Here is a 24,770-nt window from a genome sequence, read left to right on the forward strand (position 1 = left end):
CCTTCATGCTTCTGTGTTGCACGTCTTTTTTTCTTTTTTTTTTTTTTTTCTAACTAGCTTTATCCACCAACGCCTTCATAATTACAGGAAATAGCAATCTCCTAAGCATAAGTTCTGGCCAAACCAAGCCAGTCATTCATTTTATTCTGCAAACATTTATCAGGTGTCACTCATATGCAAAGCTTATCATCCAGGAATGAGTACATTGAGAACACTGTTCTCAAGTAGTTAATAATCTGATGAGGGAGACAGATCCAAAGGCCAGTGATTATAATACCTGCTGAGTGTGAAAACCCTTTATTCTTTACAAAGGGCTGTGGACTTCAAAGGGAGTCCTGAGAGCAGAGGATGCCAAAAGTCAGATGCTGAGATACTCACCAAAAATGTCTGCAGGGACATAGTGAGGGAGAAAGCCAGGTTCCCAGGAGATTGGGGAGGAGAAAGGATTGGAGCAACAGAAGCCAGGGGACAAAAGGGAATGCCAGCTTTCTCAATTTTGAAAGTAGTTTGTCTGAGAAATTAGGAGAATGATGAGCAGAGACACCCAAGGTGGAGACAGGGGGAGGGGTCCAGACTTGGGGAAGCTTAGGTTGAATGTCTAGGAAGCCAGATCACTGGAAGGTCTTCACTGTGGATGCTGGAGCGGCCCAGCATGGAGGCAGGGAGTGGGGCTGCGGTCAGCAGGGGGCCTCAGAGAACTCAGGATGGCCAGTCAATGGAGGCCACAAGGATGCCAGGGGTGGTCAAAGCTTGGTGTAGACTGAACCCAAATGTGGTAGGAAAATGGTCTGAAGCTACCTGTGGATAGCTTCTCTAAGTCATCCTAATGTACTAGAGTCTAGAATGAGCATTGGGGAAATGGGGGGTGTCAGGGGGCTTGTGGTTAGGAGACCCATATCCAGAGATCTCCAAGGAAGAGCACCTGGGACTCCCAGCAAGGAGGAAGAGAGGGAGCGGAGGAATAGGCAGCAGGCTGGGCACAGCCTGAGTGGGGCTGGGCCTCAGGCATCAGAGTCCCTGTGAGGACAGGGACCTGACTTCACCTGCAGGTGGAGCAATTAAGCCAGGAGACAGTGCCCAGGGGCCACGAGGCTAGTGGTAGTCATGGAGCCCACCAAGAGTCCATCGAAACTTGGAATCTGTGCTAGAAATGACCAAGGGTCAGCTGTCCCAATCTCCTCATGTAATGGATAAGAAAATGAAGGCCCGAACATGGAAATCACTTCAAAAGACCACCAGCAAGTCTGGGAAAGCTAGCACTAAAACCCAGCTCAGTCCCTCAGTCTGGTCCCACTGTGTGCCTGCTCTAACACCCCCATTACAACACAGGAGGGGCAAAGCTCCCCAAAAAGCCACAGTGGGGGCTGCAGAGAAGGGAAAGACAGACCCACAGTGGGTCCCAGGCATCTGGGAAAGAACACAACGATTTGATGGTAGCTACAGGAGCCTCTGCCTGCCTGTTTGTTTGCTTGCTTGTTTGTTTGTTTGTTTGTTTGTTTGAGATGGAGTCTCCCCCTGTCACCCAGGTCAGAGTGCAATGGCACAATCTCAGCTCACTGCAACCTCTGCCTCCCAGGTTCAAGCGGTTCTCCTGCCTCAGCCTCCCAAGTAGCTGGGACTACAGGTGTGCACCACCACACCAGGCAAATTTTTTTATTTTTAGTAAAGATGGGGGTTTCACCGTGTTGGCCAGGCTGGTCTTGAACTCCTGACCTTGTGATCCACCCACCTCACGCTCCCAAAGTCCTGGGATTACAGGCATGAGCCACCACGCCCGGCCACTTATTTGTTTTTTAACCCAAAAAGCCAAGCCCTTTTCTCCCAGTGAAAACCTGGAGTCATTGTACGGAGCCAGGAAAATTGGCCCACCCACTTCATGCCGTAGCAGAAGGCTCTGAATTTCCCTGGAAAATCAGTACCCAGAGGGGAAGACCCCCATCCCACCATCCCTCAATCCAACCTCTGGCCTCGGCTGGCAGCGAGGAGGCCGGTGGGGGGTCGAGCACCTACTGATCATGCCAGGAATTGTCTGCTCCTGTCAGAACCGGAATGGGTCGGCCCTGGTCTCACCTGCGCCTGGGCTAGCCTGGAACCTGGGGGCCTGCGGTGGCCTTCTTAGATGGGAGCCCACTGTCAGCATCGGATCCCCCAAGTGCAGACTCCCGTCTGTTTTGAAACCCTGACTGGCTGCTCACTCCCACCCACTGCTGAGCCTTCTCTCCCCCACTCCCAATTTTACTTTCATTCTGAGTCAGCACTAAATGACCACAGTCAGTGGCTCTGCAGAAAGTCACAGAACAGAGGGCGACAGGCCAGTGTTTATGCCACATTCACTCACTTCATCATTGATTCGTGCACTCCTGCATTTATTCAACCAACAAGCGTTCATCCAGTGCCTACTGAGCCAGCCCTTGCCCGGTGTTAAGACTTCAGAGGTGAGCACGCAGCATCTCTGCCTAGAGGAGCCACAGTGGTGTGGAGGAGTCAGAAAGTCGACCTGACAGTTGAGAGCTCCATGGCAAAGCAGAGGTGCCTGCCGCACACCATCGCTCAGGGTTTGATTAACACACACCCTGCTGCATTGTCATGCTTTTTTTGTTTTTATTTTAAATTAATGGACAAATTATATTAAACAGGAATTTTCACATAAAGATTCACATGTATTGAGTCCTCAGGAGGTACAAGAACATCTGGTCTACTTTCCCATGTGACAGCCCTGGCCTGAGACTGGCTGTCCCTTCAAGTTAGGAACGTTCTCATTCCCCACAGTCGCCACCACTGTCCAGTGTCCCCAGCCCTGAGGCCCCATATTAGTGGCCACAAGTTACCCTACTGCTGATGTTGATGTTCTCTTGCCCCGCCAGCTTCACCTTGGGTCTGGTTCCTGCAAGGCTGAGTTGGAGATCCTTGGTCCAGGGTGAGAAGTGCTTTGACAGAGGCAGCAGAGGGCGCCATGGGAGCACACAGGAAGGGCGCCTGGGGCACGTGCAGGGACTACAGAACAGGCTGCATGGGCACACAGGGTGGGCTGCTGGCTGCTGGCTGGGCTTCCTCCGTTAGCTTAAACAATGGAAAGTGGACTTGGATAGGAACTCTACCTCATGCATTCCTGAGCTGTTCTGCACCATTCATTCATTCATAGACGACTCATATATTCGAGCACTCATTCATTTATTTATTAAATGCTTGCTGTGTGCTTAGCACTGTGCCAAGCCCTGTCCTTAGCTACCAAGAGTTTAAAATGTGATTGGAAGACAGGATATAAGACCATGTCTCCCGTGTGTCGCGACTCACTCATCAAGTTCTCCTGGCGTCTAGCATTCGTGTATGGCACTCAGTAGGTGCTCAACAAATATTTGTTGCATAAATGAAGGAAAAGATTATTAGTAACAATACCTTTTATTTACTGAGCTCTTCCCAACTTTCCATGTATTGTCGCAATCCTCAAGATAAGTCCTGTTATTATCCTATTTTATTGATAAGAAAAGTAAGGCACAGAGAAGTTAAGTAAATTGCCTAAGGTCACACAGACAGCCTGAAGTCTTAACCACTACTCCATGTGCATCTCAGCAGTGCAAGGCAGGCCATGCTCAGGGCCAATGCTTAGCACACACAGAGATTGCCTCAGGATTTCAGAGGACAGAGCAGTCAGGAGGGGCTGGAGCAATAAAGGAAGGCTTCATGGAGACAGAACAAAAGGACCAGCACAGGTAGAAGAGAACCATCTTTCCTGATAGAGAGAGCGGGCAGCAAGCAAGAGGGAGTCCCAGGGTGGATCCTCCACACTGGCTTCCAGGGGTGAGGGACAGGGTGCCAGCAAGGACATCAGCAAGGATCAATCAGCAAATCCGAGGTTGTCCCTCGTGCCAAGCCCTGGGCTGTGTGTGCGTAGGAGAACATGAACCTGAATGAGAACCTACCTTTGAGGATCTACAGTCAATTGTCGGACAGAAGCAAAATATGTAAATAATTTTACTCCAGGAAGGCAAGTGTTGAGAGCCAGAAGTGGTATGAAAATCATTGTCAGGAGGACAGAAACTGTTTCCAAATGGGAAGCACAGAGCAGTCTCCTTGGAAGAGAGTGCATTAGAACTGAGCCGTGAGGGTGGGCAGGATATCACTGTGGAGTAGGGGAAGGGCGCTCCTGAAGTGGCAAAGTGGGAGGTGGGCCCTGTGTTCCCACAGTGGGCAGGGAAGTAGTGAAAGCAAATCTGGCCAGACAGGCAGGGCCATTCCGAGAGGGCTTTGTGTGCAGGGCTAATAAGTCAAGCTTTCTCCATAGGCAATGGGGAGCTACTGGAGGTTTGTAGCAGGGGAAGGACCTGTCTTGCCCACCAGGAGGCTCCGTAAAAACAGTTGTCTCCCAAGTTATAAGTTCCTGGAACCCTTGCTGGGAGCAGGATTTAGAAAAATGATGCTGAGAGACGCTAGAAACATATTCGCCCTGCAGCTCTCTCACTCAGACTCCAAGAGGGAGGTATCATCGGAATCACCCTTAACCGGGAACCAGAGTAGCTGGGTCCACTTCCTGCCAAGTCAGCAACCAGCTATGTGACCTTGCTCAGGTCCATCTCTGGGTGTCAGTTTCTTCATCTACAATGCAAGAGAGTTGCTCACCTCCAAGAACCTGTCTAACCCCAACTCCCACCCTATGAATCTAAGAATCCCACACCAACCCTTCGCCATCCTAAGTATCACAGAGCCAGACAAGCATGGGGGAGGGCTCAGTCCATCCTTGTTGGACTAAAAGGAAGGGGCAGACTGTCCACAGGGGGTGACCGAGGGGGTCAGGCCCCCAAAGGTCCTCAGCCTACTTCAACCTCAAAGGGGACGGGGGGCTGAGTGGTGCCAGAGGAGCAGCAGGCTCACTCGGGGAGAGGAGGGGCTTAGAATAGAAGGGAAATGAACTAAACAACCAGTTTCCTCCCAAACCAGTTTCAGGCCAGGGCTGGGAATTTCACAAAAAAGCAAAAGGCGCTCTGTGAACATTTCCTGCTCCGCCCCAGCCCCCTTCCTGGCAGCATTACCACACTGCTCACCTGTGAGGCAATCTTCCGGAGACAGGGCCAAAGGGCCAAGTGCCCCAGCCAGGAGCTGCCTATAAATGCCGAGCCTGCACAGCTCTGGCAAACGCTCTGTGTGGCTCCTCGGCTTTGGTAAGTGAGCTGCCAGCTTCCCCAGGCAGAAGCCTGCCTGCCAATTCCTTCTTTCCTTCCCTGACCCAACTTCCTTCCAAATCCTCCTCCTGGAAGCCCTCCTTGGTTGGTCCTGCCCAGTTTAAAACTTCTTTCACATTTTCTTAGGTCGTGTTCCCCTGGGGCCTCCTGACCTCAAATGCTTTCCTTTTTGACACTCCCTAGATATTCTAAAAAATCATTTTGTACATGTGTGTGACAGACCATCTCCCAGTTAACTTGCAGCCTGTGCTTTCTTTTTATTTTGCGCTTCCCCCACTATTTCTGTGAGTGCTTAGTAGGAAGTGTCAAAGAAGCTTGACAGCCTTTTCTTCTAGGTGCCCCAACTCTTGTTTTTCCATTACACAGATAGAGCGCAAGGAGATGTCCTGCAAAATGTCGCAGCTGGAACGCAACATAGAGACCATCATCAACACCTTCCACCAGTACTCTGTGAAGCTGGGGCACCCAGACACCCTGAACCGGAGGGAATTCAAACAGCTGGTGGAAAAAGATCTGCAAAACTTTCTCAAGGTAGGACTGGACTCCGGCAGGTCTGACCCAGCCTCACAGTAGTTTGGGTTGACAAAGGAGGATGGGAGTGTGGCCTACAGCAATCAAGGGGAAGATTTGAGCTCCTCGAGCCGAGCCCCCAGACGCAGCGGGTGTCCTGTTATACAGGGTAGATGCTCACAGTTACACAGGATGACAGGGTCAAGAGATTGCTCAATTGAACCCATGCTATTTGTCGGGCCCTGTTCTCGGCAGAGGAACATAGTGGTAAATGGGGAGCCCACCATTCCAGTGGAGGGGGACACACAATAAAATTGTTGGCCAATAAAGAGCACAGATAAAGCCAAATGCCAGTAAGTGTATGGAGGAAAATGAGACAGAGTGCTGTGGGCAGCGTGGGCTAGGTGGAGTGGAGGTGACCAGTTAGGGTACATGAGAAGGTCCTCTTTGAGGAGGTAACATTTGAGCTGAGCCCCAAATGCTGGGGAGGGAAGCCCCTGAGGACCACCCTTGGCACAAAGCTGAGGAGACCCTAAGCCTCAGGTGGGAACTTGGGGTGGAAGACTTGGAGGGTTTTTCTAATCCTAAGGGTCTGCGGTGGAAAATGAATGCATAAATAGCACATGGAGAGCACCTGCATAGCACTTAGGGAAGTGGGAGGTTTTTCCCCTGCTCCAAAAATGATTAAGCAGTTCTAAGAAAAAGGTTGAGCACTTCCAACAGCCTTTATGTTTTCTTTTCAAATCTGGGGAAAGTCGGGAAACAGAGGCCTGCATTAAGAAGGGTGGAACACATGAGTCTCGGTCTCAGTTCCACTCCCGGAGCCAGACATCCTGGGGTGGGTCCCTAGCCCTCCCAGTGCCCCTCTCTCCACCTTGGTAAGGTGGAGAATTGCAGCCTTCAGAGTTAGGGGCCCTGACATCTCCCCATAGGTGGGGGCCTCAGGCAGGCAAGATGCTGGGTGGGGTAGGCAAGAGAGGGCCCAGCAGAGAGGCTGCATGGTGAAGCTCTCCTCCATGTGATCCCCTATGCCTGCTCTCCCCGCCCACCTGACATCTCCTGCCAGAAGCAAAGTGATGCTGTGGGGAAAGAAGCAGAGCCTCATGGATGGGCTGCGCAGGAGAGAGCTCGCATTGGCTGGGTGCCCCACAGGTTCTGGGAGGGGACTTAGCGAAGTGACTCAGCCAGAGGGTGGCAGAGCTGGAACCAGCCAATGCTCTCTTGGATACCACCTGGGTCTTCCACCTCCCCTAATGTCTCCCCTGTTTTTTTGTTTTGTTTTGTTTTGTTTTGTTTTTGAGATGGAGTTTCACTCTTGTTGCCCAGGCTGGAGTGCAATGGCACAATCTCAGCTCACTGCAACCTCCACCTCCCGGGTTTGAGCAATTCTCCTGCTTCAGCCTCCTGAATAGCTGGGATTACAGGCATGCACCACTACACCAGGCTAATTTTGTATTTTTAGTAGAGACGAGGTTTCTCCATGTTGGTCAGGCTGGTCTCGAACTCTCAACCTTAGGTGATCTGCCTGCCTTGGCCTCTCAAAGTGCTAGGATTATAGGCATGAGCCACCCTGCCCAGCTTATGCCTGTAATCTCCCCTTTTATACTTTATCACACTCTTGAAGGTCAACGGAGCACATACTCTGCTCTCTGCCCCTCCATCTCACCTGCGCGCACCTAGTTTTTCTAGGTGTTTCCCCATTGAGTTGGTTGAAATAAGTTTCACTAATTGGTAACCTCCAGAGGGAAGGGAAAGGAGGGCATGAGAGGAAGTGAAGTGCAGAGGGGTAGCGGAGTAGAACTGGCCTCTAAGTCAGATCTGAATTTGCATGCCCTGAGTAGTCAAGCTGTGAAAACCAATGACCCTCTCTAGGACTGGTTTCCTCCAGGAAGATACCATTCCTAGCTGTTAAAATTGTTATGAGGACCAAATGAGGTGACATTTCCAGGCTTACTCATGCCATGACCAGGGCAAGACCCTGGAACTCAGCTTCCTCTTCTATAAATAGAGAATCAGCACCCAAGTGACAGGGTCATGGAGGGAATAAACTGGAGAGCGTTTGGTGCGTGCTCATTGTCTGCTCCATTGTGGGCATTCAACCCATGGTCATTTTTAATTTTTAAATCAAGCTCCAGGGTGAGGCATCCCTGCACATTTGCCAGTTGGTCATTTACTGTGCTCCCAGTCCCCACTTCTGGCCACACCCAGCTCTCACAGCCTTCTCTCCCCACCTGCAGAAGGAGAAAAAGAATGATAAGATCATAGACCACATCATGGAGGACCTGGACACAAATGCAGACAAGCAGCTGAGCTTCGAGGAGTTCATCATGCTGATGGCGAGGCTAACCTGGGCCTCCCACGAGAAGATGCACGAGGATGACGAGGGCCCTGGCCACCACCATAAGCCAGGTCTCGGGGAGGACGCTCGCTAAGACCACAGTGTCCAAGATTGCAGTGGCCATGGCCACGCCACAGCCACTAATCAGGAGGCCAGGCCACCCTGCCTCTACCCAACCAGGGCCCCGGGACCTCTTGTGCCAAACTGTCCTGGCTGTGGTGGTAGGAGCTGGGGCCAAATAAAGTCTTCCTCCAAATCAGTGCTCTGTGTGCTTCTTCCACCTCTTCTCCAACCCTTCCTTCCCAGGGCTCTGGGCATTAGAGAGCCCTGTCCTTATCTGTGACTCAGCCCCCCTCATTCAGTATTAACAAAATGAGAAGCAGCAAAACATGGGTCTGTGCTGAGCCCCTTGGGCTCACCTCCCTGGCCATGTCCTCACCTATGACTTCAGGCCCCACTGCTCAGATCCCAGGCACCCTGCCCCATCTTAGACACCCCGTCCAGCCTGTCCAACCTGACAAGTGGCCCTTGTCACTGTACACTGTAGAAAGCAAAAGGGCATATCCCTACCCCTTGATATGTCAGCTACTTTCCCAACCAGCTCCAACCCTATCTTCACCCATCACTGTCTACGCAGCCCTCTCTCTCCTAATATAATTCTATTCCTCTGAAAGTCTTCCAGAAATGGACCCAGATAGTGCCATGTCTGGGAAGGAATACTGGCACTAAGGCACTGGAAACAAGGACAGATCTGGTGTGTTTACTCTCATAATTTTTCTGGATCCAAGAGAGCAATTGGGTCTTTCTTAACAGACCTGCCATCCTAAGCGACGGGGGTGCTCACACAAGTGGGAGTCTGGGAGCTTAGCTCTATGCCCACCCTGGTCTCAACAGAATGGCAGAGTGAAGAAATGAGCGCCAGTCCTGGCTCTGCAGCTAAAAGACTCAGTGACTACCATAAGGAGTCTGTGCTCTGGGTCCAGAGAGCCTGGGGGTCTAAAGATTCTGATTTTAAGCTTTGAGGGCCAGCTGTCCTTTCTGGTGGGCAGCTGAGAGCTGGGGCCAGCACAAGTATCTGCTTCTCTCCGCAAAGCCTATTACCAGGCCTGGCCCCAGCTGCCTCAGGGCTACTGCTGCTGCTCCCACTTCAAGTTGCCCTAGACCTTAACTTCAGGGACTCCTCTGCCATCTTCCTGCCCTTTGGCTATAAAGTCCCTTTCCTAGGTTATAACCAGTGGGGGTGGGCCTTCCAAAAACCAGAGTTCAGATCAAGGTCTTCTGACCCCTGTCCTTTCAGCAGAAAGAAGACTCACAGAATTAGGATCTGGGGGAGCTGGGAAAAGACTAGCAGTCATCTACTCTCCCTTTTCATAAGTGAAGAAACCAAGGCATAACATGGAGAAGAGACTAGTCCAAAGTCACACAAGCAACAGAGTTGCTCAAAATAGTGCAGTATGAAAAATAGCTTGAATCACATCTGCCCCACTGGCTGCACCTCCCCAGCCCCTTCCCCAGTGCAGAGCAGGAAGATACAGAGCTGCCATGGTTGGATTTCAGCCCTCCCCTCACAGCCTGGCTATGGTTGTGCCCCCAACCTGCCTGTTGCAGACTTCTGCTCTAAGGGCCTGGGGGCTCTGCTCTGGGTGCAGGGTTATAAGGGCTCCCATTCAGGGGTATGAGGATGTTTCCAAGAACTGTCTCAGGCTGAGAGCTCGGGCAGTAGAGTCTAGAAGCCCTCACCAGTCCCTTCTGTGCCTGACTTGGAGACCTGACATCTGGAGACACTCATCTTCTGACAGCCCTTCTGCTCCCATGCTCACATCCAGGGAGGAGTCACTGTCTTCACCCCCTTCTGAACACAGCTTGGTAATGGGGAGAGAGAAGCATCCTGGGGATTGGAGGGCCTTAGACCAGATGCTTCCAGTAGGGTGGTAAGTGCTCCCCCTAGGCCCTATGCTCACCATTACTTATTACAATGTGCCTAAATATGTTTATGACTCTGCCTACCCCTCCAGACTAATAACTCCAAGAGAGCAAAGTCCGTCTTTTTTCTGATTTATTCCCAGCACCTAGAGTAGTGGCTGCTACATAGAAGGTTCTCAACAAATATTACCTGTATAATGGTCTAAAATTTCTCACATATTCTATGCTCTCTTCTCAAGGGATGATGTGGGGGGGAAAAGGCAAGAGGAGATCAAAACCTGCAAATGGAAGGCTTCTGCATTAGCATTACAGAATCTCAAACCTGAAGGTAAGGAGCAGAAAGTTGAGGGAATCTGAGGGCCCCTCTACCCGTCTGTTCAATCAGACCAATTTGATTTGAAGAAAGAGATTTGTCTTGAAAAAAGTGTGAAAACTATGGACTTAATCCAATCTGCCCCACCCACACCCTAGAGTGATTCTTGCCAATGTCCCTGCCAAGTGATTGAACCAACCCTGCCTGAATTCCTCCAGGAAAAGAGAGTTTCCTCCTTTGGGAGTGGCACTTGGAATGTTCCTCATTATACTGAGCCAAAATCCATCTCCTCATGCCCACCCAGCATTAGTCCTACTTTTCCTCCCCTTTGAGGGCACAGAACAAATCTAACCCCTTATCATCCATCCTCCTATCCACATGTTTATTCCTCTGCTTCTTCAAAACGCCCTCCCTAAATTACATCCAGGCTTTCTCCAGCCTCTTCACCTTTGCACCAAAAATGCTGTGCACCATCCTGGTGTCTCTTGTAAGTCCCTTAGGATCCATCAAGTCTCAGAGCCAGTGTTACTGCTTCCTCACCATCCACCCTTCTCAAGAAGATAGGGACTTCCTCCTCTAGGACCACAGAACTCTGATAATTCCACCATTGCACTTCAAATACTGAATTGAAAATATCCATTTGCCAAGACTATGAGCCCCTGAAAGCAGGGACTGTGGCTGATTTTCCCCCACATTCAAGATCCCAGCATAGATTATCCACTTGTTCATCCACAAAGTGAAGATAGGGTGATTCTAGAGCAGAAATGGGTGCTTTGCTTGAATGTGGGTGTGAGGTAGGGGTGGCTCTCAGGAACTGGTGGGGAGTGGGGAGTGGGGAGTTCCAGCTGTCTGGAGACCTGGGGCTGGCAGAGAGAAGAGCAGCTGAGCAGCAGGATGACCCAGAGACCTCCTCAGATACCAAGCATTCTTCCATTTGCCTTGTCGCTAGTAACTCAGTCTGCATGTAGGCAATTGTTTCAGACCCCAGGGATGGTCTAACAGCAAGCCACTTGCACCCTGTTGAATTTTCTTTAAACACAGTTGAACAGAACTCATCAAGGTGACTTAACCTCTTCCTTCCCATTAGCCTCTTTCATTTAAAAAAAAACAAAAACAAAAAAACAAACAAAAAAAAACCTCATTCTGTTGAGTAGAGCAGAGTGGGCTTCTTTGCTCAGAGACAGCAAGCATGTCCAGGTCCATGTCAAGGTTAAGATTCCCACTCCAAGTGAGAATCAGTAACTATCTCTGTGATTAATGAGTCCTTTGGGGAAACATGACCTTTGGGGACTTTCCCAGCATTATGGTGACTAAAGAACCAGAGACAACCTGTCTTTAGATGACTATCCAACAATTCCTGCAACAATGAGTTGCCCTCCAGTCTGGTGTTAGCTGTGGAACCTGAACTGCTAGATGCCTTTCTGGAGGAATGAGGAAGGATTAGTATTGGTCTAAGCTGTTAAACTCTTTCCAGACACTTCGTAGTGCTCTGAATGTGGTCTGGGGCCTGGGTGGTGGTGGGATGACTCCAGAACTTGGGGGAAAAATGAATTCACTTGTCCATTCTCTTGTATTTCCCCTCATTCACTCAACAGACATTAACTGCAGACTTACTATGTGTCAGGCACAGTATAATGCTCTGAGCGGCCTTCATGATAAATAAAGCTTGTCCATGTTGTCAAGGAGCCCTCAGGCCTTTAGGGAAACAAGATAGCTCCTCAAATTATTCTGATGTGGAAAATGAGAGTCCAAGGAGGTCCAGCTAAAAGACTTCGGTGGGATGTAGTTCAGTGGGACTTTGAGGTGAGAATGATGCCCTTCACTGGGGCCATCTCCATGGAGGGGTGAGTATCAGTGTGACATCAAGGCTGGTACCTGTAGGCATCCTGGGATAAACATGAAGGTGCTTCAGGAGGCCATGTGTGCAAAGGCCTGGAAATGGGCAGGAGTGGGGTTTGAGGGTGAATGAGGAGCACTGGGGGTGTGACAGGGAGAGGTAAGAGAGACAGAGAAGAACAGGGTAGGTACCAGGCCAAGGAGCTCACACTCCATTCAACAGAACAGGGGCAGAGCCCCGAAGGCTTCAGGGAGGGCAGTGATATAATCACATTTGCATTTCATAGAAGTTTCTCTATCTGTGTTTTATGGGATGGATTTGGGGTGGGACTGAAACCCCAGGCACACGGCCTGTGGGGAGTCTGTTGCAATAGCACAGGTGAGCACTTAAGAGAGTTGAAGCGGTGCTTCTCAGAAAAAGTAAAGTTAGAGCCTCAAACTACCCCGAGCTTCACCTCAATTAGGAGAGGTGTGACTGCAACATGATAAATAAGCATTTCATGCTATTTGCCAAGACCTTTCCAGGAAGGAAGATCTCAGCTTTCACCAGCCCAGTGAGCCAACCTTACACAACCCTGATGCAGCCCTGCTCTGAAGTAAGCTCCATAATCCAACCCCAACACACTGCCCCCCTCTTCCAGCAGTTGCTTAAAACATATATTTTAGAAAGCCCCGTGTCATGGATTTTGACATTCCAATTACCAAAGTGACAGCAGGACTGAAACATCTGGTTTCTCAAGTCCTGTTGCCTCTTGGGGCTCTGACCTGAAACAGTTTCTCTATCCCAAGACCACAATCAGTCCCTGGATGATTAAACCACCCCTGTCTTCAGAAATCTGCTCCCAGACACAGGAGACAGGGAAAGGGAGCCCCTGAGGGAGAGCCGACTGGTCTCCTTCGTGAGTGTCCCACGGAATGCAGAGTCCCAACTAAACACAGAGCACCGCTATTGGTGCCAGCTCAAAGCAACTACATCCAGGCTTTCCTTTTCTCCATGAATTCTCCCACACTTGCCCACATACCCAAAATTGCCGCATGCAGACTATACAGTGAGGAAGGGGTTTGTTGCCAAGACCTGAGGTGAAGAGGAAGAGGAGGGTGGCCGCCAGCAGGGGTGGCAGGGCCGTCAGGGTTCCAGCATGCAGCCAGCACCTTCAGCAGCCCCCGCCTTGACTTGGAGTCTGATCCTCCCTCCTCTCCCCTGCCTCTCCCCTAACCTTTTCCCTCTTGATTTACCCTGTCTCTTTCTCTCCCTACCTTTTCTACATCCTCTCCCCAAGCTTTTTCTCACTTACTGCCTTCTGCCCTCCTGTTCTCTGTGGTAAAATGCAGTTCTGTGTGGCTGGGTGCTTTCAGAGAAGCAACTAGGAGTCATATCTAATCTTTGTGAAGTAACTAGGGGTCATATCTAACCAGGAATTGCTCCCTCAAAACACAGGATGTCCCACTTTCGAGTCTACTCCTAATAACGAAAGGAGACAATCACAGGGGAAAATTGTTGAAGGTCTTGGGGAATCGAGTCTGGAAAAGGTAAGCAAGGGAGCCATGACAACTGCCTTCAAATATTGCTGAGGTCCAGGGAGAGGAGCCCACGCCAGGGGCAAGGCCTCCAAAACCCACTGTAGTGTGGCTCATTTGCTGCCAGGCCTTCCCACTCTCCCAGCACCGCCTCAAGCATCGCCCTCGCGTTCTACTCCAGGTGTTCATTCCCTCCGGTAGGAAACAGCTCCATGCAAAGAAGCCAACATTCATCAGTTGTTCAGTCTGCAAATATTCACTGAGTAAGAACTAAATGCAGCGCCCTGTTATAGTTGCCGGGTCAACAAAACTGCGTCTAGGGGAGAGTCAGACCAGAGGCAAGTCAAGAAATAGATAGCCCAGATCATTTCAGATGTTGATGAGTTCCACAAAGAAAATAAACGAGACCTGCTAGCAGGACTGCTCCATGGGCCGGCAACCAGGCAAGGAAGCAACGCTGGAAATGAGGCCTGGATGACAAGAAGCCATCTCCACAAATATTTCACCCCAAATACATTGGAGAGCCTTTGGAGGGGTTTAATCAGGCAGGTGATGTGATATGATGTATCTGGAGGAGATCATTTGGTGATTATGTAGAGGGTAGCCTGGGGAACCCCAGAGTAGGAGCATGAGGACCAGTTAGGAGGCTGCTGAGCCTGGTCTTATGTCAAATACTGTGCTAGATTCCCTGCCTTTACAGAGCCCTCAGTCCAGTGGGGACACAATTACCAAACAGATATTTTCTCTACAATACAATGTTCTGGGCAAAAGATAAGCAAAGGCAGATGGTAAGCACAAGATGCCCTGAGAGTACAGAGAGGCACTTTTTGCTGTCCTCTTGGCTGTGGTGGTGGTGGGAGTGGGTGGGGGGAGCCAGGGGGCACGGGTAGAGGGAACGAGGGAGAAGGAAAGTTTGCTTGGACTAATGCCCATGCTAAGTTTCGAAAGGTCAAGAATTGCACTTCCGTGTGCCCAGTCCTGTCTTAGGCAATAAGAGAAATCAGAGAAACATAGGAAGTAGGGGCTCTTGCCCTCCAGATTTTTAGTTTGCTTTATCTTAACTTGAAAGGCTTCTTGTGTTGGCCAAGTCAAAATGACAAGACCTAGCCATTCTCACGTCAGGGGCTTCTGATAGCCACTTTGTTGAGCCCAGATCCTTCTCCTGAGATCCAAGGGCCTGATGCACAGGCTGGCATGGCTTGACTTGTGGTGTACTGGAAGTCTGACAAAGCTGTCTGGGCAAGGCATTACTGAGTGATAAAGGACACCAATGCCACTCTTTTGGGTGCTATATGTGCAATACTTTGCCCTCAGGAGGATATTGGTGTCCTTTATCACTCAGTAATGCCTTTGCCCAGACAGCTTTGTCAGACTCATCATTCCAGCAGGAGCCAGAGAGCAGAAGAGGGAGGTTAGCCCCAAATTGGAAGGGACCTAAAGTCTACTCTTGATGGAAATACATGAGGAAGATACGAACAGGTGAGCTCCCTCGAGGATGTGATGGTTGAGTCGGGTCATGGTATATAAGCAGGTGTTCTAGAGCCAGAGAAGGGCCCAGGTAGCCTAGTGTCTGCAACAGAGCAGACACAAAAAAATGTTTGTGAACGAAGGGATGAAAAGACCCTTTAGACAAAGAGAACAAGGGGACAACAGGAGCAAAACCCAAGAAGTTTGAAAGCCATGGAGAAATTACAGACTGTTCTAGAGTGGCTGGAGAATAGGGCCTCTGGGGGTGGACAGAGGGTGACAATGAGACAAGGCCTCCAGAAACAACAAGGCCAATCCCTGGGCTCAGTGGATCTAACAGTGCTTGTGTTCGTTTGCTTGTTCCACGACACCAACCACAGTCACGTGGTCTAGTCTCTGTGTATTCATGAAGGTACTGGAGATCACTTGTGCAAACAGCACACTATATACCTGAAAAAACTGAGGCTCAGAGAAGGGAAGCCACTCGTCCAAACTCACAGAGCCAAGCAGTTGAGCTGGGAGTCTAACCAAGTTCATTTGATTCCAAGTCAAGGGCCCTTGTCATTGTCCTTAGGTGCCGCTGGCTGATGGATTTTGACCAAGGTTAGCAGCCCTTAAAATTTTTCTAGCCATGATTCAAGTTCAACTTGTGGTTCAGTGGGCTATTTTGAAACAAAATTATAGTTGGTGAGTGTTTTCACAACAGCAAATATGCTTGGCTTTTGTTCTCATCGGTTAGTTGTTGGTTTTTTGGGGTTTTTAAAGAGATTCTAATACTACTATATATATCAGAAGCGGTCCCAAATCAAGATGAGTGCATTAAGGGAGTGGCGTAGTTTGCAGAACAGCTTGGTCTAGTTCAAAGGCCTTTAGAGGAAGATATTGCTTAACTTCCCTTGGTTCCTTATCTTACACTGGTCAACTTTAACTAACCAAGCCACCCCTAAATATAACCTCAAACTGCTTTGGTTTAAAATAATCTATACCTATTGTGCTGTGGCAGAGAGTGGGTCAGCTGCAATCATTACCTCCTGTCTAAATTATGATATTACTGTTATTGCTAATGTTTGCTGAGTGCTTACTCTGCATCAGATATTGTGCCAAGTGCTTTCCATGTGCTATGAGATGACCTAATCCTCTCACCAACTCTGGGAGAGGGGTGCTATGGTTATCCCCATGCTACTGATGGGGAAATTGAGGTTTAAAGATTCTAAGTAACTTGTTCAAGGTCTCACAATTAGTAAATGGCAATGCTAGGATTTGAACACAGAAGTGTAAGTTCTAACCTCACACTCTTGACTGCTACTCTTTAGCACCAAGGGACATCCTCCTTCCTACCCTCTCACTAAGTGATGTTCTCCTTCTAGACCCTGTGCAAAGTTCCTCTCTATCCAACTGAAGTCTCTCAGAGTACTAACACTGGGTGGCACCTGAGTATTCACCTAGTCTAAAACTTTTCAAAACAAATGTTTAAAATACCTTTGAATTCTTCAAAAATAAAGAAAACAAAGACCCAGAGAAGCAAAGTGATTTGGCCAAGGTTGTGCCGTGAGGGAGGGTTTTCCCCAAATGCTCTCACATTCTCATTCACATTTGGTGATGGAAGCCTTCCAGGCTTGGACCATTCCAGGACTCCCTTCCCTGGGTCACACACTCCTTCCTCTTCTGTCAATCCCACTTCACCCCCATCTTTAGCCTCTCCCCTCAGCCCCATCCACAGGCTTCTACTTTCTCGCACACTTTCCATGCAACTGCATCTCACAGATGCAGTTGTTTCCTCTGGTGGGGGTGGTCAGCAAACCTCCACCCCAAGCCTGTGTGCCCAGGAATCATCATTTGTCACTTGTCCTGAATCCCAGCTTCCCATACACTGTCTCCACATAGCTTTACAGTAAATAAGCCAAAAGCCAAATCCACCCTCCTGCAGTAAAAAGCCTCCCTTCCCACTTTTCCTCACATCTGTCATGTCCGACCTCCAGCAGGGTATCTAATCTTTCTAAAATTCTTTAATTTTGCCACCTGGCCTGCCCCTGCTGCTGAAGAAGATCCAGAGGTGGAACAGGAATTCAAAGAAATTAAAGAATGTGTAAGCAGAAACTCAGTTGTATGTAAGAAAACCCATTTCCCCCTGAGAAAGAGAAAGAGCCGGAGTCCTTTAAAAATTAACTGTCTGTTTTCCTGTGGCTAGTAAGCCTTATCTCTCCTCCTTTCCCAGGCATTGTGAAGACCCTGTTTCTCTAGCTGTGCAGCTGCAAGGTCACTAGACAGATAAACTCAAGTTGTAAAACACATTTTTCCTTGAAAAGTAAGAAATGATATAATGCGTGTCTCAATTAATTGAAATCCAGTGTATTACAGTTCTAGCTCATCTCACGCATATGACCATTTTTCAAGCACTCAGTAGTCATGTATAGATCATGGCAACCATATTGGACCCTGAAGCCCTAGATCATTTCAGAGATGGAATGGGGCTGGACTAGGGTGGTGATAATGGTGACGACAAGGGGTGGTCCAATTATCAATACATTTTGAAGGTGGAAATGACTTTCAAGTGACTTCCGCTGATTTCATAGTTCAGGGCTCAGTCCTTTGGATGTTAATCCAACTGGACCAGTGCACCTAAATAATTAATAAATATCCTCCTCAACCCCATTGGTCTCTCCTATTTTTAAAAATATCCTTCTATGGAGGGAGCAGCCACAGGAGGGTCTACCAGACCCCAAGGCTATGCCCCTGCTGCCTCTTCTGTGGGTATCTTGATGGTCCCACTAAACAGAGACTGGGGCTGACTTCTGATTTCATGCTCCCCATCAGTGCCAGACCTGATTTTAGTGGTTGGTTGGAGGAGTCAGGGTTTGGAGGACAGGGAGGTTTCCAGTGACCTGCTGGTCAGATCGAATTGCACTCCTCACCAGGGCACAACACCTGTCCCTGAGGCCATACTTCTTTGTATTTTCCCTGGGGCCAGTTATAGAGAGTTAAGCCTACAGACTTACTGATTTCCACACATTTATTCATTTAAGAAATGTTTCTCAAACATTGTCCTAGTGTCTTCATGCCACTATAACAAAATATCATAGAATGGATAATTTACAAACAACACAAATTTATTTCCCACAGTTCTGGAGGCTGAGAAGTCCAAGATCAAGGTACTGGCAGGTTCAGGTGCCTGGTGAGGGCTGCTCTCTGCTTCCAAAATGGCACCTTGTTGCTGCTTCCTCCAGAGGGGAGGAACACTGTGTCCTCACGTGGTGGAAGGTTTAAAAGGGGAAAACTTGCCTCCTCAAGCCCTTTCATAATGCACCAACTCATTCAAGAGGGTGGAAGCCTCATGACCTAATCGCCCCCTAAACCCCAACCTCTTAATACTAGCATTGGGGATTAAGTTTCAACATGAATCTCAGAAGGAACACAAATATTCAATCCATAACAAACAACCACCTCTTTCCAGGCACTATGCTTGTGCTAGTGATTCATAGTGATTCACCACCTGCTCTTTAACAACCTAGTCCATCAGAGAAGATGAATATTAAACAAATAATCATGGCCATGGATCCAGAACCACAAAAGAAGACAAGAGCACCAAAGGAGAGCAGCTTGGTCCTTTTGGAGTGTTGAACAAAGAACCTGGCCTAGACTAGTGTGGAGAGTCTAGTCAGGGAAGTCTCCCCCGACCCTATGTTGGATAGGACATAATACTCTTCTCCCTGGTCTCTTGCTCCTTGTTCTTCCCAACTCCTTTCCATCCCTTTCCTTCTTTAAGAAGACCAAAGAGAGTGTTTCTTACTATCCCATGCCCACAGACATGCAAATTCTATATCATCTCCCCTGTTTCAAAGTTCTGCCCCAAATTTTATGACCATGTGTCCACTCTTTCAGGTAGCCTAATGGGCCCCAGCCTGCCCCCAAAGCTGGGTCAGTCTCTATTCTCCCACGACATCCTATACTTACTTCTGCCAAAACATAGATGACATGGCATGGGGATTCCTCCTGATTCAGGCCTTCCCCAACCAAAGATGAACATCTAAGGCAAGGACTTGTTCTTTCATCTCTGTATCCCTAGCATCCAGCCCAGTGTCTTAGGGGAAAACCTTTGGAGTAACCCTTGATTTTTCAATTTCCACCTTTGAAATGTATTGATAATCTGACCACCCCTTGTCACTACCATTATCACCACCCTAGTCCAGCCCCATTCCATCTCTGAAACGATCTAGGGCTTCAGGATCCAATATGGTTGCCATGATCTATACATGACTACTGAGCACTTAAAACATGGTCATATGTGAATCTTTGGATTTCAAAGTCTTAAAATGAAAGAAAAGAATGTAAACTATCTCAACAATAGTTTTATATAGCTAAAGAGATAATATTTTGGATCTATTAGGCTAACAAAATATGTTATTAAAATTAATTTCCCCTTTATTTTTACCTTTTTAAATATAGTTTCTAGTAAAGTTTAAGTTACACATATTATATTTCTCTTGAACAGGGTTGCCCTGGGGAGTCTCTTCTTAGCTGCTTAGCTTCCATGCTTGTCTGTGCCCTACAATCTGTTCTCCGCAGAAGCAGCCAAAGTAATCCTTCAAAGCATAAATGGAATCATTTCGCTCCCCTGGTCAAAATCCCTCAGTGTCTCCTTAGCACGTTTAGAATAAAGTCCAAAGTCCTCCCCATGATCTACAAGCTGCTGTTATCTGCTTCCTGATACTTAAAGGCCCATATTCCCCACCACTCCCCATTTCAGTCACTGTACTCCAGGTATACTGGCTTCTGTGCTACTCTTTGAGCAGGTCAGGTATGTGCCCACCAAGGGCCTTGGCTACTCACTGCCAGGAACTCTTGGCCCCTAGACATATGCAAGTCACTCTTCTTCATTTCTTTCAGATTTCTGCTCAGATGTACACCCTGACCACTCCATCTAAACCAACATCCCCTTCCTTCCCTTTCCTCCGCAACTCTACTTCTCTACATTAGTTTTTTTCATATAACTTATCGTTAACTACTATTGTATCATATGATCACATCATGTCATATGATATCATGTCATATTATATTTTTTATATATATATGTGTATATATATATGTATATATGTTTAAAGACAAGATCTTGCTATGTTGCCCAGGCTGGAATTCAATAGCTATTCACAAGCGCAATCATAGCACACTACAGCCTCAAACTCTCGGACTCAAGCAATCCTCTGACTCCAGCCTCCTGAGTACTGGAACTACAGGCACACGCCAGGAGGGCCAGCCATACAATGTATCTTTATTTGCTTGTCTATTCATTTATTTTCTATCCTCTCCCCAATAATATACAAGCTCTAAGAAGACAAGGACTTTGTATCTTTGGTCTCTGATGCTCAGTGAACATTTGTTGAGTGAATGAATAAATGAATGAATGAATAGTGGACATTCAACAAATAATTCAATCAATAAATAATTGGTTATCAAATGAACAAATGGAGCGGGAGTTCTAAGGGATCTAGATTAGGCTGCCAGAAGAGCAGGGGTAAGGTGTGATCAAGTCTGGGAACCACAGGCATGGAAAGAAAAAAGTGCACAGACACTATTCAGAACTTTTCATGAGTGTATTTATTAACTCTCACTCCCCACAGGCAAGGCTGGGTTTTGGTGAGGGAAAAGAAAGAGCCTCATTGACGACATTGCTGGGTAAAAGGCCTTCAGAGAGCTACCTACTCTTTGTGGGTATGGTCATGGGCAGCCTTCAGTGCAATGGCTGACAGGGATATGAATTCCTGAAAGTCGACCTGTTCATCTTGATTAGCATCCAGGCCTTGGAATATTTTGTTAATGACAGCTTTGTCCCTGGTATTCTAGGAAAAAAGGATAACAGAGACCTTGAGTTCAGAACCTCCACACAAGACCCTTTCTTAGGCCTCTTATCCCTCAGAGCTCAAGTTAGGGAGGCCCAGGCGCATTAACTCGTCAGCCAACACTGTGTTGGAGAATCCAATGTAACAAAACAGAGGACACAATGGTCATGAACCACCCGGGAATTAACAAGTCTTGACCTGGAAGGTACTCTTCTGCTCACTCATTCAACCCCCCCCGTGCCCTGCCTCTCTCCATTTTACATATAAGGAAACAGACTCAGAGAGAGGAACTGAGTAGAGCCTTAAGTGAGTTATTGAGAGAGGGAAGCAAAGGCCCTCTCCCACAGCAGTGGGGAAAGCATCCTTTGGGAGCTCAAACTGGGGCCAACTCCACCCCAGTCCTTGTCCCACCATCCTCTGCCAGGCCTTGCCACTCTCCTCAGTGCAGGAGTGTGGGCAAGTTTGCAGTGAGAGGGGCAAAACCTACCTTGATGGTGTTTGCAAGCTCCTTTGGCAGCAGCTGCTTCAGCTCACCCTTAGAGAGGGTGTCAAAATGTCCCGTCCAAACTGAGATTGTGGAAGATATTGACAATTCCCTCCAGGTACTCTTCAAGTTTTGTCATCTTCCCAGCCTAACGTTAACCTTCAAGGAAACAAGAGAGATCTAGCGCCAGTTTCTCCCCCACCCCTCAACATCCACTCTCCCCTTTCTTTCTGAATCAAGGGCCTAAAGAAAACATAACATCCTCCATATCTATTTGTGGTCTCTCTGCTCTGTTTGATCCATGGTGAACTTCTCATGTATGGATAGGATGAGGAGGAGAAAACATATAATACTGTCTAATGTCTAAAAGAATCAGCCTCAGTTGCCCATGTTCCATACCACCTCATCCACCGGAGAGTATAACTTGGAGAGTATTGCTTACTCAAGCGCCCTTGGGAAGGGTTCTGTGATTGGCCAGGCTGTTTGCTTTCCTCAGGTGATAGCACTATGGCCACATGTCCCCTACAAATGGTCCATAGCTCACCCCTGTTTAGCCATTCTTAAGTCATGGGACTGAGTCTACCTAGCACAGGAGCTGATCTACTTGGGTCTAAAATGCAATGTCACCCCAGAGGTGCTCAGGCAAGTGGAGGGTTGTGGCTTCCAACATCTTGTGATTTCACTGCAGTCACTACCCTGTGGACCACCTAAGAACCCATCCAAGGAAAAGGCACTTACCCCTCAATGCACAGGAATGTGGAGCTACAGCAAAAAGCCATCAGTGGTGAAGGGCACTGAGCCAAGGAAGGTTTTATCATCAGTGCAGGCTTCATCTTCCCCCTTGGGTGAAGAAATCTCTGATTCATCTTGAGGCAATTTATGTAAAGTACTCTGTTGCTCAACAGAAGCTTCAAACCTGTGGCTTTGGCTGCCACAGGAGCAGCCCAGATTGTACCTAGCTCGAATTTTACCCTCCTGCTCAGCCTGAAACAAAATCACCCCCACCCCACCCACCCACACATGGGTGCCCTGCACGTTTTTTAGCGCTGAACCAGGGCCCAGCCTTCAGGTTTAGCTCTACTCTGCTTCTCCCTAATTAAAGACCAGGAGAACAAACTTTACAGCATGGGTGTCTTGTTTTAACAGATGAGGTTACCAGCTCCTTTTGGCAAATGGAATATCAACTTAAAGATCTGTATGCAGCTAAGGAGACAGGAAGGGAGATCTCCTCCTAAGTCATTCTGGGATGCAAAGCTCATCACTGGAGCAGAGGATAAATTTTCAAAAAAGATTCCAAGGTTTTCAAAAAAGGAGAGAGCAATACTACTATGCCTTCCCTTTGCGTTCCCAACACACTTTCCAACTTGGCTGTTACAAAGACCTAGAAAGCTGGAGTAGGGTAATCACTGTGTGTGAGGGAAGTTCGCCATGCCTGGGTTACTTTACCATGTTCATGAGTTCAGTAAGACAGAACATTCACGTGAGTTTTAGTAAAGCAACTTTATTATTCACAGAGAGGCAGCAAGGGACAACAGATGCCCAGGATTCATGGAGAGGTGGTCCTTCAAGACTCAGAAACCTGCCCAAAATGGATTAAGTCTCATCTGTACATTACCCATGTCACACCAAAGCTGAGGGACATCCAAAAGCACTCTGCCCTTGGTTTATGCCTAGAGGTCAATAAGATTGCTGAGCAGCCAAGGCCCTGCGAGAACCTATGCTGCCATCTGCCCCACAACCCAGATATCCCCCTTAGCAAAACTAGTTCATTTCATGTGCCCACCGACCTCCCTGGATCTGGAGGCAAAAGTTTGTCTCTCGGATCCGTGTGACACCTTGACTGACACAATCTCTGTGCAACATTGTTGAGCCGCTGACAGTATTTGTTTCACTAGGCCCAGGAGGACACCACCACAGCAGGATGATCAGGCCTGTGTAAATCAATGAAAGTGACCAAGGCGAGTCTCAATTATTTTAGGTTTAATTGGCCAAAGTTAAGGATGCGTGCCCAGGAGGTAGATCTATGCCTTTCTCCAAAGATTATTTTGAGGGCTTCAATATTTGAAGGAGAAACAGTGGATATTGGGAGAAGAGGAAGAAATACTTTTTATATGTGTCAGTAGATAAGAGACAAGTGATTGCATCCTTTTGAGTCTTTGATCGATCTTTCACTGAATACACAATTTTCATGTGGGAGGGGAGTAGAAGAAATAGTCACTTATGCCTTCATCTGGCTCAGTGAATCTGCATTTTTACATAAGATCACAAAAATAGGGCAGAGGAAGCAATCAGATATGGATTTGTCTTGGGTGAGCAGAGGGATGACTTTATGTTCTGTCATTTTTCCCACACCTGTGAAGATAAGCTATCAATTACACTGCCAGGGTGAAATTCAATAGAACTGTTTTAGGGTAAGGATCTTGAGGCTCACAAGGAATTTCCTTGTGGGCAAATTGTGAGGATGGTATATGGCTTTTTATCTTTGTAGCTATCTTATTTAGAAACAAACCTCGGGGGGCAGGTTTGCATGATCCATTTCCCAGCTTGATATTTCCCTCTGGCTTAGTAAGTTAGGGGTCCTGAGATTTCTTTTTTCACATATGCCTGGAGAAGGGACTAGCCCAGGATCCCAATCATCCAGGCAAGAGGTTGCTAAAGGCGGATCACGAGATCAGGAGATCAAGGCCATCCTGGCTAATATGGTGAAACCCATCTCTACTAAAAATTCAAAAAATTAGCCAGGCATGGTGGCAGGTGCCTGTAGTCCCAGCTACTCAGGAGGCTGAGGCAGGAGAATGGCGTGAACCCGGGAGGCGGAGTTTGCAGTGAGGCAAGATCTCGCCACTGCACTCCAGCCTGGGCGACAGAGCAAGACTCAAAAGAAAAAAAGAAATCAAACAAGCAGGAACATAGCCTCACACACAAATATTAACCTCCAATGTAAATGGCCTAAACGCTGCACTTAAAACACAAACAGTGGCAAATTCGATTTAACAAGACCCATCCTTCTGCTGTCTTCAAGACACCTGTCTCACATGTAATGACACTTGTTGGTTCAAAGTAAAGGGATGGAGAAAGATTTATCATGCAAACGGAAAACAAAAAAGAGCAGAAGTTGCTATTCTTGAATCAGATCCAATAGACTTTAAGCCAACAACAGTAGAAAAGGATAAAGAAGGGCATTACGTAGTGATAAAGGGTTCTATTTAACAAGAAAATTTAACCATCTTAAATAAATACACACCCAACATTGGAGCACCCAGATTTATAAAACAAGTACTTCTGGATCTAAGAAAATATTTTGGCAGCCACACAATAATAGCAGGGGACAACACCCCACTGACATCAGTAGACAGATCATCAAGGCAGA

The 24,770-nt window shown here is 47.9% G+C and overlaps 2 protein-coding genes across 2 annotated transcripts; one reads left to right on the top strand and one right to left on the bottom strand.

Moving 5' to 3' along the window:
- Positions 1 to 5,020: 5,020 nt before the first annotated feature.
- Positions 5,021 to 8,284, top strand: S100A9 (S100 calcium binding protein A9). Its single transcript, XM_003892657.4, has 3 exons — positions 5,021 to 5,156; positions 5,544 to 5,708; positions 7,925 to 8,284. The coding sequence occupies exons 2-3, from the start codon at positions 5,559 to 5,561 to the stop codon at positions 8,117 to 8,119; spliced, it is 345 nt and encodes a 114-aa protein (XP_003892706.2). The 5' UTR covers positions 5,021 to 5,156; positions 5,544 to 5,558; the 3' UTR covers positions 8,120 to 8,284.
- A 12,371-nt stretch (positions 8,285 to 20,655) lies between these two features.
- Positions 20,656 to 21,549, bottom strand: S100A12 (S100 calcium binding protein A12). Its single transcript, XM_017947223.3, is given in 3 exon segments — positions 20,656 to 20,916; positions 21,404 to 21,488; positions 21,490 to 21,549. Coding segments are annotated over 3 exon segments (276 nt in total). The 5' UTR covers positions 21,540 to 21,549; the 3' UTR covers positions 20,656 to 20,775.
- Positions 21,550 to 24,770: the final 3,221 nt, after the last annotated feature.

The sequence above is a fragment of the Papio anubis genome, chromosome 1, assembly GCF_008728515.1.
Source record: "Papio anubis isolate 15944 chromosome 1, Panubis1.0, whole genome shotgun sequence".
Classification (NCBI taxonomy): domain Eukaryota; kingdom Metazoa; phylum Chordata; class Mammalia; order Primates; family Cercopithecidae; genus Papio; species Papio anubis.